Raw genomic sequence first — 14403 nt, forward strand, 5'->3', positions numbered from 1 at the left:
TGGTACATAGTGTAGCCACAAGAACTATGGTTTTGCTTCTCACCTACAGTGGGAAAAACCTCTCATTCACATTTTACGTAACAGCCTGTTTCAGGATTACTTCTATTATTTGTGTAATACACTTGATAAAACAGGGTTAAGATTCAGTGATTGAAAATGCTAAGGAGCAAATGATGTTAGTCAGCTCTACTGCCTCCTGAGTTATATGCTGCCCCTCTCAGCCCCCCACCCCACAACTTACAGTCCCTTCTGTATCGAGAGACCAGCAGCAGGGCCATGTGGGGACTTGTTAGAAATGTAGAAGCCAAGGCACTGCTCCAGACCTGAATTAGAACCTGCATTTAACAAGATGCCCAGGTGAATCTGTGCAATTCAAATGGGAGAAGCTCTGCTTTATGATACACTGCATAGTCTGCTGCCATGAAAAGTAAAGCTCTGAAGACAGGAAGGTCACAGAAGGTACAATAAGATTTTTTAGCCTCCAAGTGAGTGATGTACTGCTTAACTGAGTGCTGATCATTTATTTGCTGGGCATTTTATAATCGTTTCCCTTTACCTCAGTCAGAATTATCATAATTTCAAAGATGAAGAAACTAGGACTCAGCGTGGTAAACAACATATTCCATTAGAGGGTTAGGGGTATGTTCTATTGTGTTTTCCTGAGGAGGTTTTTGAGAATGTAGTTTTCTGACCTCTTTATGTCAGAAAAGGACAAAAACTCTTGAAAAGGGAAAGTGAGGATCTGTTGCTGCCTTGTGATTAACCAACTGTTAACCAACAGTCTACCCCATTAGATCTCTGTTAGATTAAACTAGTAGTCAGGTTTGGAGTCAGGTCAAATCCCAGTTGGGGCACTTAGTAACCATACTAGGTCATTCAATCAGTTCAGTTACTCAGTCATGTCTGACTCTTTGGGGGACCCCGTGGACTGCACACTCCAGGATTCCCTGTCCATCACCAACTCCCAGAGCTTGCTCAAACTCATGTTCATCGAGTCGGTGATGCCATCCAAACATCTCATCTGTCATCCCCTTCTCCTCCTGCCTTCAATCTTTCCCAGCATCAGGGTCTTTTCCAGTGACTCAGTTCTTCCCATCAGGTGGCCAAAGGATTGGAGCTTCAGCATCAGTCCTTCCAATGAATATTCAGGGTTGATTTCCTTTAGGTTTGACGGGTTTGATCTTGCTGTCCAAAGGACCGACTCTTAAGTGTCTTCTCCAACACCACAGTTCAAAAGCATCAATTCTGTGCTCAGCTTTATGGTCCAAATCTCACATCCATACATGACTACTGGAAAAACCATAGCTTTGCCTATATGGACATTTGCCAGCAAAGTAATGTCTGTAATATGCTGTCTAGGTTTGTCATAGCTTTTCTTCAAAGGAGCGTCTTCTAATTTCATGGTTCAGTCACCATCTGCAGTGATTTTGGAGCCCAAGAAGATAGTCTCTCACTGTTTGCATTTTTCCCCCATATATTTGCTGTGAAGTGATGGGACCAGGTGATAATGGTGTTTATTTCAGAGGTTTCAGTTCAGTTGCTCAGTCATGTCCGACTCTTTGTGACCCCATGAATCGCAGCACGCCAGGCCTCCTGTCCATCACCAACTCCCGGAGTTCACCCAAACTCATGGCAGCCCTTAGAGACGCACGTTATTATTCCTGGGAGGGAGCAGAATATCGGAAGTGCCTAACTTTTTTGGTGCACGGAGTGGGGCGTGGTTGGCTGGCAGAGGGGGCGTGGCTTAGCCAGCCAAATAGAATTAGCCTCAAAAGCCAGCCTAGGGGCACCTTCCCATCCTCTGCTGGGGTTACCATCTTCCCTCAGTTGTTGGTCAGTAGCTCAGTCGTGTCTGACTCTTGGCGACCCCACTGACTGCAGCATGCCAGGTTCCCCTGTCCTCCACAAACTTATGTCCATTGAATCCCTGATGCCATCCAACCATCTAGTCCTCTCTTTTGTCCCTTTCCCAGTTCAGTTCAGTCGCTCAGTCGTGTCCGACTCTTTGCGATCCCATGAATCGTAGTACGCCAGGCCTCCCTGTCCATCACCAACTCCCGGAGTTCACTCAGACTCACGTCCATCGAGTCAGTGATGCCATCCAGCCATCTCATCCTCTGTCGTCCCCTTGTCCTCCTGCCCCCAATCCCTCCCAGCATCAGAGTCTTTTCCAAAGAGTCAACTCTTCGCATGAGGTGGCCAAAGTACTGGAGTTTCAGCTTTAGCATCATTCCTTCCAAAGAAATCCCAGGGCTGATCTCCTTCAGAATGGACTGGTTGGATCTCCTTGCAGTCCAAGGGACTCTCAAGAGTCTTCTCCAACACCACAGTTCAAAAGCATCAATTCTTCGGCGCTCAGCTTTCTTCACAGTCCAACTCTCACATCCATACATGACCACAGGAAAAACCATAGCCTTGACTAGACGGACCTTTGTTGGCAAAGTAATGTTTCTGCTTTTCAATATGCTATCTAGGTTGGTCACAACTTTTCTTCCAAGGAGTAAGCGTCTTTTAATTTCATGGCTGCAGTCACCATCTGCAGTAGGCGTCTGGATTCTTCACCGCCTCCAGAGGGCGCTGCGGACCAGACGTTCACCTGCCACAAAAGTCCCCACTGACGTCAGCGCAACTTCGGCGGCCCCGGCGCGTCAGGAGTGAGCCCGCCCCTCGCAAACATGGCGGCTGGGAGGGGCGGGGTCTGAGAGGGTGAATTGGGCGGGCGGTTTCAGACCCACCGGTCATGTGACTGGGAAGATGGCCGCCTTTCCCTGGTAAGGAAGAAGCGGCGAGTGGGCTTTAGGGAGGTAGTGGCCTTGGTTGTCTTTCGGACTCTTGTTTCTGGGTGTGTGTCTCCGCGAGGGAGTGTATGAACTGTTCTCCGTTGGGTTTGGTGAAGTCTCCCACCCAGTCTCCGGGTGGGGCGGCTATCCGGATTCAGAGGACATTCCTAATGCCGGACCGGTGGGGTCTTGGTCCTCTCCTCCTATCGCCCTCCCCGCTCCTTTCTCCATTCGTTTTCTTAAAAAAAACTCAAGTTCCCCGGCTTCCGCTTTCCCAGAAGTTGCCGTGGGTTCTGGGGGCGCGGATGCAGAGAATGGTGAACTCAGCTCTGGTCTGGACAACTCGGAGGGCCTGGCTGTGTTCTGAATGACTGGCTTCTTGTTCAGGAGACTTGCCATTCATCCGATTCTGTGCAGGGCTCTCTCCCTGCACCGGGCGGGTGCAGAACTCAAGGATACAGAACCCTTAGATATACTCCTTGGATTCAAGGAGCTGCTGTTTAGCGGAGCAGATACGCAGAATAGAAGAATGACCAAAGAAGGCTTTGGGATGAGGCACACCTGACGGCTTGGGGAAGGCTTGAGAGAGGAAGAGTCATAGATTTGAGTTTTGCAGGATGAGTAGGAGTTCATCGAGAAGGAGCTGTGGGCGTGTGCGTAGGCTAATGAGTCCGTAGGGGCCGTTCTGGCTGGAGTAGCTAGGAGAAATTGGCGCTTCAGCAGTAGCTGAAGCCTTATGGCTCCTCTCTTTGTAAAGTGATATATATATATAGTTTAGTCACTAAGTGTCAACAACTAGTTCCTAGGACAGTTATGTGAAGAACTGGAGCAAGTTGTGATAGTGGTGGAATCATATGGGCACGTGAGCTCTCCTCTACGTCTCAGAAAGGGAAATTACTTTCTAATCTTTCTCTGCAAGTTATGGGAAGTGGTTTACGTTAAATGAGCGAGTAAGTGAACAAATGAAAAAATACACAGCCCTGGACCTTAGAAATAATCAGATACATACTTCTGGTTTGTATTTCCTTCACCTGGATAACTCTTTAAAGAGTCTTCCTTCAAAGGCTTGGTACACTAAATTAGAATTAGATGACAGTGAGTCCTTATACGTCCTGCCCTGAGTTTTCTTTGACCTGGTCACGCAAAAGTCCTTTTAGGGAATTCAGTTCAGTTCAGTCGCTCAGTCGTGTCCGACTCTTTGCGACCCCATGAATCGCAGCACGCCAGGCCTCCCTGTCCATCACCAACTCCCGGAGTTCACTCAGACTCACGTCCATCGAGTCAGTGATGCCATCCAGCCATCTCATCCTCTGTCGTCCCCTTGTCCTCCTGCCCCCAATCCCTCCCAGCATCAGAGTCTTTTCCAATGAGTCAACTCTTCTCATGAGGTGGCCAAAGTACTGGAGTTTCAGCTTTAGCATTATTCCTTCCAAAGAAATCCCAGGGCTGATCTCCTTCAGAATGGACTGGTTGGATCTCCTTGCAGTCCAAGGGACTCTCAAGAGTCTTCTCCAACACCACAGTTCAAAAGCATCAATTCTTCGGCGCTCAGCTTTCTTCACAGTCCAACTCTCACATCCATACATGACCACAGGAAAAACCATAGCCTTGACTAGAGGGACCTTTGTTGGCAAAGTAAGGTCTCTGCTTTTCAATATGCTATCTTGGTTGGTCAAAGCTTTTCTTATTACTAAGACTTAAATGCCATAACATAAGGCTTCAGTGAACTTAGTTGGCTGGAGTTTTGTAATTAGAAGTTCCAGGAAGATGCTGTTTAATTTCAGAGCATTTTTACCTTTGGTAGATTTTACATTGGGGCTTCCCAGGTGGCTCAGTGGTAAAGAATCTGCCTGCCAATGCAAGAGTTCGATCCCTGGGTCAGGAAGATCCCCTGGAGAGGGAAATAGCAACCCATTCCAGTATTCTTCATTAGAACTGACTCAAATACATGCCTTTTTATACCTAATATTCCATTGTGTATATGTACCACAACTTCCTTTTCCATTCATCTGCCAGTGGACATCTGTGTTGCTTCCATGTCCTAGCTACTGTAGTTAGTCTGCAATGAACATCGGGATACATGTGTCTTTTTCAGTTCTGGTTTCCTCAGGGTGTATGCCCAGTAGTGGGATTGCTGTGTCATATGGTAGATTTATCAGTCCTGTGATCTTAATCATTATTGTCAGCTGGTCCTTCAGCCTAGGTCATGGGCTGAGGTTCTTGGGTTGTGCGGCTCCTGAATTCTGCTGTGTTGTCATGGGTCTCCCCAGAATACCTCTTTTTACCCACACTTTTTGTTACCACTGACTTCACTTGTGAGATATCCAGTGCACTGTGGATGGCATTTCCTGTTCAATGCTGTGGTCATAGCACTGTTGAAAATACTGTTCTTTGGAGTCAGAATTTTTACATCATTTTAAGACTGTTAGGGAAGGGGAGTACATTGTAATTGGGGGATAAAAAGCTGTGTGGCCAGATTATGTCATTAGCAATTTAAAAATCACTTGAGAATTAAAAAGCAGTTAGTTGGAGCTTTTGTGATCTTTCAGTGTTGAAGAATCCACCTGCCAGTGCAGGAGACATGGGTTCAATCCCCGATCCAGGAGGATCCCACATAGCTTGGAGCAACTAAGCCTGTGTGCCACACAACTGTTGAGCCTGTGCTCTAGAGCCCGGGAGCTGCAACTGCTGAGCCCACAACTACCCAAGCCCGCGACACGAGAAGCCACCACATTGAGAAGCCTGAGCACCAAAACTAGAGAGTAACCCCTGCTTGCTGCAACTAGAGAAAAGCCAGAGCAGCAGCAAAGACCCAGCACAGCCAAAAATAAATAATTAAATAAAATTATTAAAAAAAAATTGGATTAAAAAAAAAAACTGGATTTTACTGTTTCCAGTATAAGGAGATTCATTTAGTAACTGGTAATAGGATTTATATGCATTCATGTCATTCATTGTAAATAATTTAAAAACAGGGCAGTGTTAATCTTTAATGTGCATTTAAATCACTTGGGCATTTTGGTGAAATACAGACCCTGATTCTGTAGGTCGGGATATTTTAACACTCCCCAGTGAAGCCCTTGCTGATGATCTGTGGGCCGTACTTGGAGTAGCCAGAGGTCTGACCAAGCTCAGAGTGGAGATATGAAATGTTGGCCTTTTTTCTGCGGCAGTGCCAAGGAACCTGACTAACTTTTTGCATTGCTGGGAGCTGGGATTTGGGGGGATTTTAACAGTTTATCAGGTGCATTCACAGGAAGAAGAAAAGCAAGGCTTTTTGAGAAAATGTCCACTAGAGGTCACTGTGAGCCTTATCAAAGGCCTAGGCTTTGGAGAAAACGCTTTTGTAGGAAATGGCAACCCACTCCAGTATTCTTGCCTGGAAAATTCCGTGAACAGAGGCGCCTGGTGGGCTGCAGTCCATGTGGCAACAAAGAGTCACACACGACTAAGTGCACATGCACGCATGCGCGCACACACACACACAGAAGGAACTGAGAGCAAAGCTGAGGACATGATGGAAGTAACAGAAGATGTGATTGAAAAATCAAAATAGCAACTTGACATGGACTTTCAGGAAGGGTAAATGTTTCTTTTCCTTTTTTTTTTTTTTAAAGATTTTGTTTTCATCAGAAGCAGTATTTTTTCCCTGAAAGAATCCTTCCCTCAAACTTAAAAAAAAAAATCATTTCAAAGCTCAATCCTTAAAATGACAATTGCTTTTTCAGATTCTCAAGGTGACCTGTGGATGATCTATAGAACTGCTGAATCCTAGAGGCAGGCTGCCTCTATATACATCTGTCTTTGTCACATGCTCACCTGTCCCAAGTTAACCAACAGCATCAGCTTCTCCATCTGAGAAATGGACGTAATCATAGTGCCTACCTCATAAAGTTGATTAAATGTGGTTCAGTTCAGTCGCTCAGTCGTGTCCGATTCTTTGCGACCCCATGAACCGCAGCACGCCAGGCCTGCCTGTCCGTCACCAACTCCCGGAGTCCACCCAAACCCATTTCCATCAAGTCGGTGATGCCATCCAGCCATCTCATCCTCTGTCGTCCCCTTCTCCTCCTGCCCTCAATCTTTCCCAGCATCAGGGTCTTTTCCAGTGAGTCAGCTCTTCGCATCAGGTGGCCAAAGTATTAAATGTGGTAATAGAGGTTAAGGGCCTTGGCCTGCATCCTGATGTATAGTGTCAGGGAGGGGAAATCCCCCTCTGCCCCCACTCTCTTGATTTCTTGTGGCTGCACTAATAAAACTGACACAAGATAAATCAATGGGAGAAAAGTTTTAATTTATGTGTCTTGGAGGTCTCATAGAAATGAGACCTAAGAAGTGGTCACAGTAGGCAGCTCTTATAGTTTTTTAGACAAAGAAACTATAAACTTGTGAGGAATTGACAGAACAAAGAAAGTTAGGCTTTCAGTCAGTTCAGTCGCTTAGTCTTGTCAGACTCTTTGTGACCCCATGGACTGCAGCATGCCAGGCATCCCTGTCCATCACCAACTCCTGGAGCCTACTCAAATGCATTTCCATTGCGTCAGTGATGCCATCCAACCATCTCATCCTCTGTTGTCCCCTTCTCTTCCTGCCTTCAGTCTTTACCAGCCTCAGGGTCTTTTCCAATGAGTTGGTTCTTCTCATCAGGTGGCCAAAATATTGGACTTTAAGCTTCAGCATCAGTCCTTCCAATGAATATTCAGTACTGATTTCCTTTAGGATTGACTGGTTGGATCTCCTTGCAGTCCAGGAGACTCTCAAGGGTCTTCTCCAACACCACAGTTCAGAAGCATTAATTCTTCAGCGCTCAGCTTTCTTTATAGTCCAACTCTGATTTCCATACATGACTACTGGAAAAACCATAGCCTTGACTAGATGGACCTTTGTTGGCAAAGTAATGTCTCTGCTTTTTAATATGCTGTCTAGGTTGGTCACAGCTTTTCTTCCAAGGAGCAAGCGTCTTTTAATTTCATGGCTGCAGTCACCATCTGCAGTGATTTTGGAGCCCAGGAAAATAAAGTCTGTCACTGTTTCCATTGTTTCCCCGTCTATTTGCCATGAAGTGATGGGACCAGATGCCATGATCTTTGTTTTCTGAATGTTGAGTTTTAAGCCAACTTTTTCACTCTTCTCTTTCACTTTCATCAAGAGACTCTTTAGTTCTTCGCTTTCTGCCATAAGGGTGATGTCATCTGCGCATCTGAGGTTATTGATATTTCTCCTGGCAATCTTGACTCCAGCTTGTGCTTCATCCAGCCCAGCATTTCACATGATGTACACTGCATAGAAGTTAAATAAGTAGGGTAACAATATATAGCCTTGATGTACTCCTTTCTCGATTTGGAACCAGTCTGTTGTTTCATGTCCAGTTCTAACTGTTGCTTCTTGAACTGAATATAGATTTCTCAGGAGGCAGGTCAGGTCGTCTGGTATTCACATCTCTTGAAGAATTTTCCACAGTTTGTTGTGATCCACATAGTCAAAGGCTTTGGCGTCATCAGTAAAGCAGAAGTAGATGTTTTTCTGGAACTGTCTTGCTTTTTCGATGATCCAGCGGATGTTGGCAATTTGATCTCTGGTTCCTCTGCCTTTTCTAAATCTAGCTTGAATATTGGAAGTTCATGGTTCACGTACTGTTGAAGCCTGGCTTGGAGAATTTTGAACAATGCTTTGCTAGCATGTGAGATGAGTGCAGTTGTGCGGTAGTTTGAGAATTCTTTGTCATTGCCTTTCTTTGGGATTAGAATGAAAACTAACCTTTTCCAGTCCTGTGGCCACTGCTGAGTTTTCCAAATTTGCTGACATGTTGCGTGCGGCACTTTCACAGCATCATCTTTTAGGATTTGAAGTGGCTCAACTGGAAATTCATTATCTCCACTAGCTTTGTAGTGACTAAGGGTCACTTGACTTCGCATTCCAGGATGTCTGGCTCTAGGTGAGTGATCATACCATCGTGATTATCTTGGTTGTGAAGATCTTTTTGTACAGTTCTTCTGTGTATTCTTGCCACCTCTTCTTAATATCTTCTGCTTCTGTTAGGTCCATACCATTTCTCTCCTTTATTGTGCTCATCTTTGCATGAAATATTCCCTTGATATCTTTAATTTTCTTGAAGAGATCTCTAGCCTTTCCTAGTTAGGAAGGAAGAAAGATTAGTTCTCTAGTCTTTCCAAGTTAGGCTTTGGGTGCTTAATTAGTGAAGAATCTAAACAGCAGACTTGTGGTAGTAAAGAGATAATGAGGTTCATTTTATACACTGGAGAAGGGGACGACAGAGGATGAGATGGCTGGATGGCATCACTGACTCGATGGACATGAGTCTGAGTGAACTCTGGGATTTGGTGATGGACAGGGAGGCCTGGCGTGCTGTGATTCATGGGGTCACGAAGAGTTGGACACGACTGAGCAACTGAACTGAACTGAACTGGCTCTGAATTCCCTGTCTCTGATGACAAGGGTGTCCTTCTACCTTCAGATTCAGGGAGAGCACTTCTCACATGGGAGACTTATTTCCTGCTTTCAGGAAGACAGAGAGGAGGGTCAAACTGTCCCTTTTTATATCATCTTTTTCTTAAGTAACTGTAATTCAAAATAATCAATATGCCATATTTTGGGGTGGCCTACTGTGGGCCCCAACATTAATAAGCACATAATAAATGAGAACAGATATTTAGTTGTATATCACATCATCTTGTTGTTTTGACTTTGTGCTTTTTGCAGCTGTTGATTTGCTAATAATTATTATAGAGGTGAAAAACACATTTGCAGTTAAATTTCAGGTCAGATTATATTTCTACTCATTCAATTAGCTTTGCAGAATTCTACTGATAAAGTTAAGAGTGATCTGAAAGGAGGAAAAGTATAATTTGATTTTTAAAACTCCATTAGGGCTGTTGATGACTAGTCTTCCAATTTATTCTTCAGGGTTTTGTTTATTAATCAAGACTTGGTTGGTGGCATATTAAAAGGAGCTTGGAAGACTATTTCAGCAATGAATTCATCTGCAGTATTTTTGGAAGATGAAGGCAGTGTATGATTAGTAAATGTGACCCAAAGGAACTAGGCAGTATATTGTGGTAGGAGTTTTTGTTTAAAAACAAAAACAAGCAGAGGCTGGTCTGTATTGTTCACTAGTTTTTCTCCTTTCCTACACCCAAAGTGAAATTTATTTGGAAAGGGATAGAAGTGAAATGACATGGGGTTTCATTTCTTTGGTACTGTGTTAGATTTCTGGGTTGGTGGGGCTTACTAAGTAAAGCCAGTTAACTGCTGACTAGATTTGGGGTTCATACAAATATTAATAAAGTTAAGAAGCTGCGAATGGAGGTGGGTTTGAGGGGGGAGGGATGAATTCAAGGCATTTGGAGGCCAAGGAAACAAAGAGGCCGGCTTCCTGTGCTGTGACAATTTTCTGAGTTTTTAAGTAGTATCTCTTCCGCCTTTTATGTTCTAGTTGTCATGCATTCTTACTCTGTGTATACTGTAAACACCATAAGAAGTTATTTTTTGTAGTTGATTTAGTTTTACCTGTACCTTTATCTTTTGTGCTCTTTTGTACATATTGCATATATGCATTGTTGTTGTTCAGAAGCTCAGCCGTGTGCAACTCTTTGTGACCGCATGAACTGTAGCACGCCAGCCCTCCCTGTCCATCACCAACTCCTGGAGCTTGCTTAAACTCATGTCCATCAAGTCAGTGATGCCATCCAGCCATCTCATCCTCTCTTGTCCCCTTTCTCCTCCTGCCTTTAATCTGTCCCAGCATCAGGGTCTTTTCCAATTAGTCGGTTCTTCGCATTAGGTGGCCAAAGTATTGGAGCTTCAGCTTCAGCATCAGTCCTTCCGATGAATATTCAGGACCGATTCATTTTATATATATATACATATATAAACACATATACATGTGTATCAGATATGCAGATAACACCACCCTTATGGCAGAAAGAGAAGAGAAACTAAAGAGCTTCTTGAAAGTGAAAGAGGAGAGAGAAAAAGCTGGCTTAAAACTCAACATTTAGTAAACTAAGATAATGGTATCCAGTCCCATCACTTCATGGCAAATAAATGGGGAAACAGGGGAAACAGTGACAGACTTTATTTTCTTGGGCTGCAAAATCACTGCAGATGGTGATTGCAGCTATGAAATTAAAAGATGTGTGCTTCTTGGAAGAAAAGCTATGCCCAACCTAGACAGCATATTAAAAAAGCAGAGATATTACTTGGCCAACAAAGGTCTGTCTAGTCAAAGCTATGGTTTTTCCAGTAGTCATGTATGGATGCAGTCCATGGGGTCACAAAGAGTCGGACATGACTCAGTGACTGAACTGAACTGAAATACATATTGTTGCTAAGTCACTTCAGTCGTGTCCGACTCTGTGAGACCCCATGGACTGCAGCCTACCAGGCTCCTCCATCCATGGGATTTGCCAGGCAGGAGTACTGGAGTGGGGTGCCATTTCCTTCTCCAGAAATACATACACACATGCATATTTTTTGCTTTCAGCTGGGATAATTTTCCTTCTACTTTCAGCATTAAAAAAAAATGTGTGGTTCTGCTACTGCTGCTTTTCTCCCTTTTCTTTGACGGGAAACTTCTTTGTTTTGCTATGATGTTTGCAAGATAGTTTAACTAGGTCTAAAATTCTTGGTTAGCAATTATTTTCTTTCAGTACTGTAATACTCCAGTATTCCTTTTCTGGATCCTTGTTCTGGATCCTTATTCTGGATCTCATTTTATGCAGAGATAATAATCTTAGTGTTGTCCTTTGGTAATAACGTATCTTTATTTCTCTTAAGAAATTCTCATTTTAGTTTTTAGCCATTTTACTATGAAGGCCCTAAGTATGGTTGTTTTTTGTTTTGTTTTTATACTCGTCTTGCTTGGGGCACAAGTGTTTCTTGAATCTCAGAATTGATGTCTTTAGTTTGGGAATATTATCTGTTCAAATGCTGCTTCTGCCTGTTCTTTCTCTCTCCTTCAAGATTCAGATATGTGTGTTAGGCGTTTCTTCGTGTCATTTTCGTCTTTTCCACTCTTCTGTGCTTTTTATGTTTTCTCCTTTCCGTGCCTCAATGTGAATAATCTCTCCCCCTTTATTTTTCTTTTCACTAATCCCTTCACTTGTTGGTTCTCCACCAGACTGATGAAACTGTCTGCTCTTCATCTATTTGGCCTCTTCCTCTTGCTCCATACAGCTTAACTGGTGACTACTTTGAAGGGAAACCAGGACCAAATCTCTCACTTCTCAGCCTTCCCTTTTCTTCAGAAGCTCTTCCATTAAGCCCTGGCTGTCTCCATAGCCCTGAACCCCAGTTTCTGTCTCCAGCCTTGTGAGTTTTCCTTAAAGCTCTTTGGCTGCTCTGCCTCCTAGCAGCCGCCCTCTGCCTGGCTTCAGCCTCACGTCCCATGTCAAGAATCAACAGTGCCCAGCCAGAGATAGCCAGCAAGAAGTTGGCTTCACCTCACTGAGCTTCCCTTTGTTCTGGTGTCTGGCCTCATGGGTTTTGTTTGCCTTGGCAGCTCTTTATACCTTCAAACCATTAAAAAATTTAAAAAAATTTACCATTACTTACTGGTCTTGGTAGAAATACTGTTCCACTGTCAATTGTCTCATCAAAAACAATTTTTTTTTTTTTTTAGCAAAAAGTTTTTAATATGTATGCATCTCCAACTAAATTGGTTTCTGGGTTTTGCTGTTTACCAGGCATTCCAGGAATAGGAACTACAAGGCTGAGTTTGCGTCATGCCGATTGGAGGCTGTACCGCTGGAGTTTGGGGACTATCACCCACTGAAACCAATAACGGTAAGTTTTGTCAAGGGTCCCCCTGTGACATTCCTATTCCATAAAATTATAGACAGCGTTCCTGGTTCTTTCTCATTTTGTCAGCGGTAGCTGATTTTGGATTTTTAAATCTACCAGTTTGTTCTCTGCCCCATTTTTGTGGAGGTTTCACCCACCATCATTTTGATTCCCTTTGTCATGTTAGTGAGGTGGTCACGAGTGTGGGATGCCTTTGTTCCTGATTTGGAGGCTCCTATTTAAGTATTGAGGTCACTGTAATTACTGTTACCTCCATTGTACGGGTGTACCATATTTTGTTTATCCAGTCACCCAGTAACTGACGTTTTTGACTATTTGTACTTTTTGCTTTTTAAAAAAACAGTTCATTTATTTAGTTTTTGGTTGCACTGAGTCTTCGTTGCTTTGTGCCAGCTTTCTCTGGTTGTGGTGAGTGGGGGCTGCTCTAGTTTTGGCGCACAGGCTTCTTATTGCAGTGGTTTCTCTTCTTGTGGGGCACAGGCTCTCGGTGCACAGGCTTCAGTAGTTACAGCGTGTTGGCTTCAGAAGTTGCAGCACATTGGCTCAGTACTTTTGGTCCACAGGCTTTGGTGCTCTGCGGCATGTGGAATCTTCCCGGAGCAGGGACTGAACCCACGTCCCCTGCATTGGATTCTTATCCACTGTACTACCAGGGAAGTTTCTGTTTATAGTTTTTTATTATTATGAATAATGCTGCTGTAAACATTCATTATGTCTTAATTTCTTTCAGGCAGGTTTATGGGAGAGATCAGAAAGTTGTAAAAGTTTTGATTCCTCCTGCTCTTAGTTTTCTAGCGATAAGTTGTTTATTTATTTCACTAAATGAAGCTAGGGTGCCAGTAGGGGTTTTGAGGCAAGGAATATGGTTAGGCTTCATATTCTAAGGGAAGTGGGAAAGAGAGCAGACCAAGGGCTTGTAAAAGGAATGTTAAGTGGTATACAGATGCCTGCTGAAATTGGAGACCCTTGGATCTTTATGGTTGTGAGATATTCTTAGATGCACTAGCTGCCTGGTGGAAGAAGCAGAGAAGTCTCTGAGCTCAGAGAACAGATTTGGTCAGAGTGAGAGTGTGAGAGCTGGAAGCGAAGGAAATTGTGATCAGAATATTATATTGTTGTTAAGATTCTGACAGGGTACAGTTTTGGGGTTGAAAATGTTGTGAATTTGTCATATGGACATTATTTAACTGAGGCTTCTTTTTGCAGAGTCGCAAAGAGTAGGATAAAGCATGGAAAATTAGATAAATGTCCAGAGCAAAAATAAGGCAGGTAGTAGAGGAAATAACCACATGTCATTGGCAAGGCAGATCAGTCAGTCAGAGGCCAAGTCAGGCAACAGAAACGATAGAAGATTTTTGAACAGAGAAATTTAAAGAATTGTTAATTAGTAAAAGATAGTTAATTACTATAAAGGATGAAACAGGGCTAAAGCAGGAGTTGGCATTATTACAGCCAGTAGCCCAGTTTTGTAAATAAAGTTTTATTGGAACACAGCCATAATCATTCATTTATATATTATCTGTTTTCATGCAGAGTTGAATTTGGACAGATTGTTTGGCCCACAAAGCCTAAAATATTTGCCTTATAACAGTGCCAGCCTTGTTGTAAGAGGCCCAAAAGTACCAGGTACAAAGATGCAGACATCAACTCCAGGTTGAGGAACAGTGGCTAGTGAAGGAACTTTGAGGACTTGTGATAGAGCCTCTCCCCCAACCCCAGGCTGAAATTCAGCATCGTTGAAGAGGGTATGGCTGTCACAGGAACACGCAGGTTGCCTATGTCAAAGAAACTTGATAGAGCT

The 14403-nt window shown here is 43.6% G+C and overlaps 1 protein-coding gene across 4 annotated transcripts in view; it reads left to right on the top strand.

Annotated features, from left to right (window-relative positions):
- Window positions 1-2665: 2665 nt before the first annotated feature.
- Window positions 2666-14403, top strand: part of VPS35L (VPS35 endosomal protein sorting factor like) — a 138978-nt gene continuing 127240 nt past the window's right edge. For 2 of the 4 annotated variants that reach the window (XM_061401291.1, XM_061401289.1), the window contains exons 1-2: window positions 2666-2771; window positions 12485-12584. In XM_061401291.1, the coding sequence (XP_061257275.1) occupies window positions 2755-2771; window positions 12485-12584 (117 nt within the window). In that variant the 5' untranslated portion in view covers window positions 2666-2754. Of the gene's footprint in view, window positions 2805-8637; window positions 8716-12484; window positions 12585-14403 lie in introns of those variants that run through there. The other 2 variants (XM_061401292.1, XM_061401290.1) reach the window with 2 other exon arrangements.

This window comes from Bos javanicus, chromosome 25 (assembly GCF_032452875.1).
Source record: "Bos javanicus breed banteng chromosome 25, ARS-OSU_banteng_1.0, whole genome shotgun sequence".
NCBI lineage: Eukaryota > Metazoa > Chordata > Mammalia > Artiodactyla > Bovidae > Bos > Bos javanicus.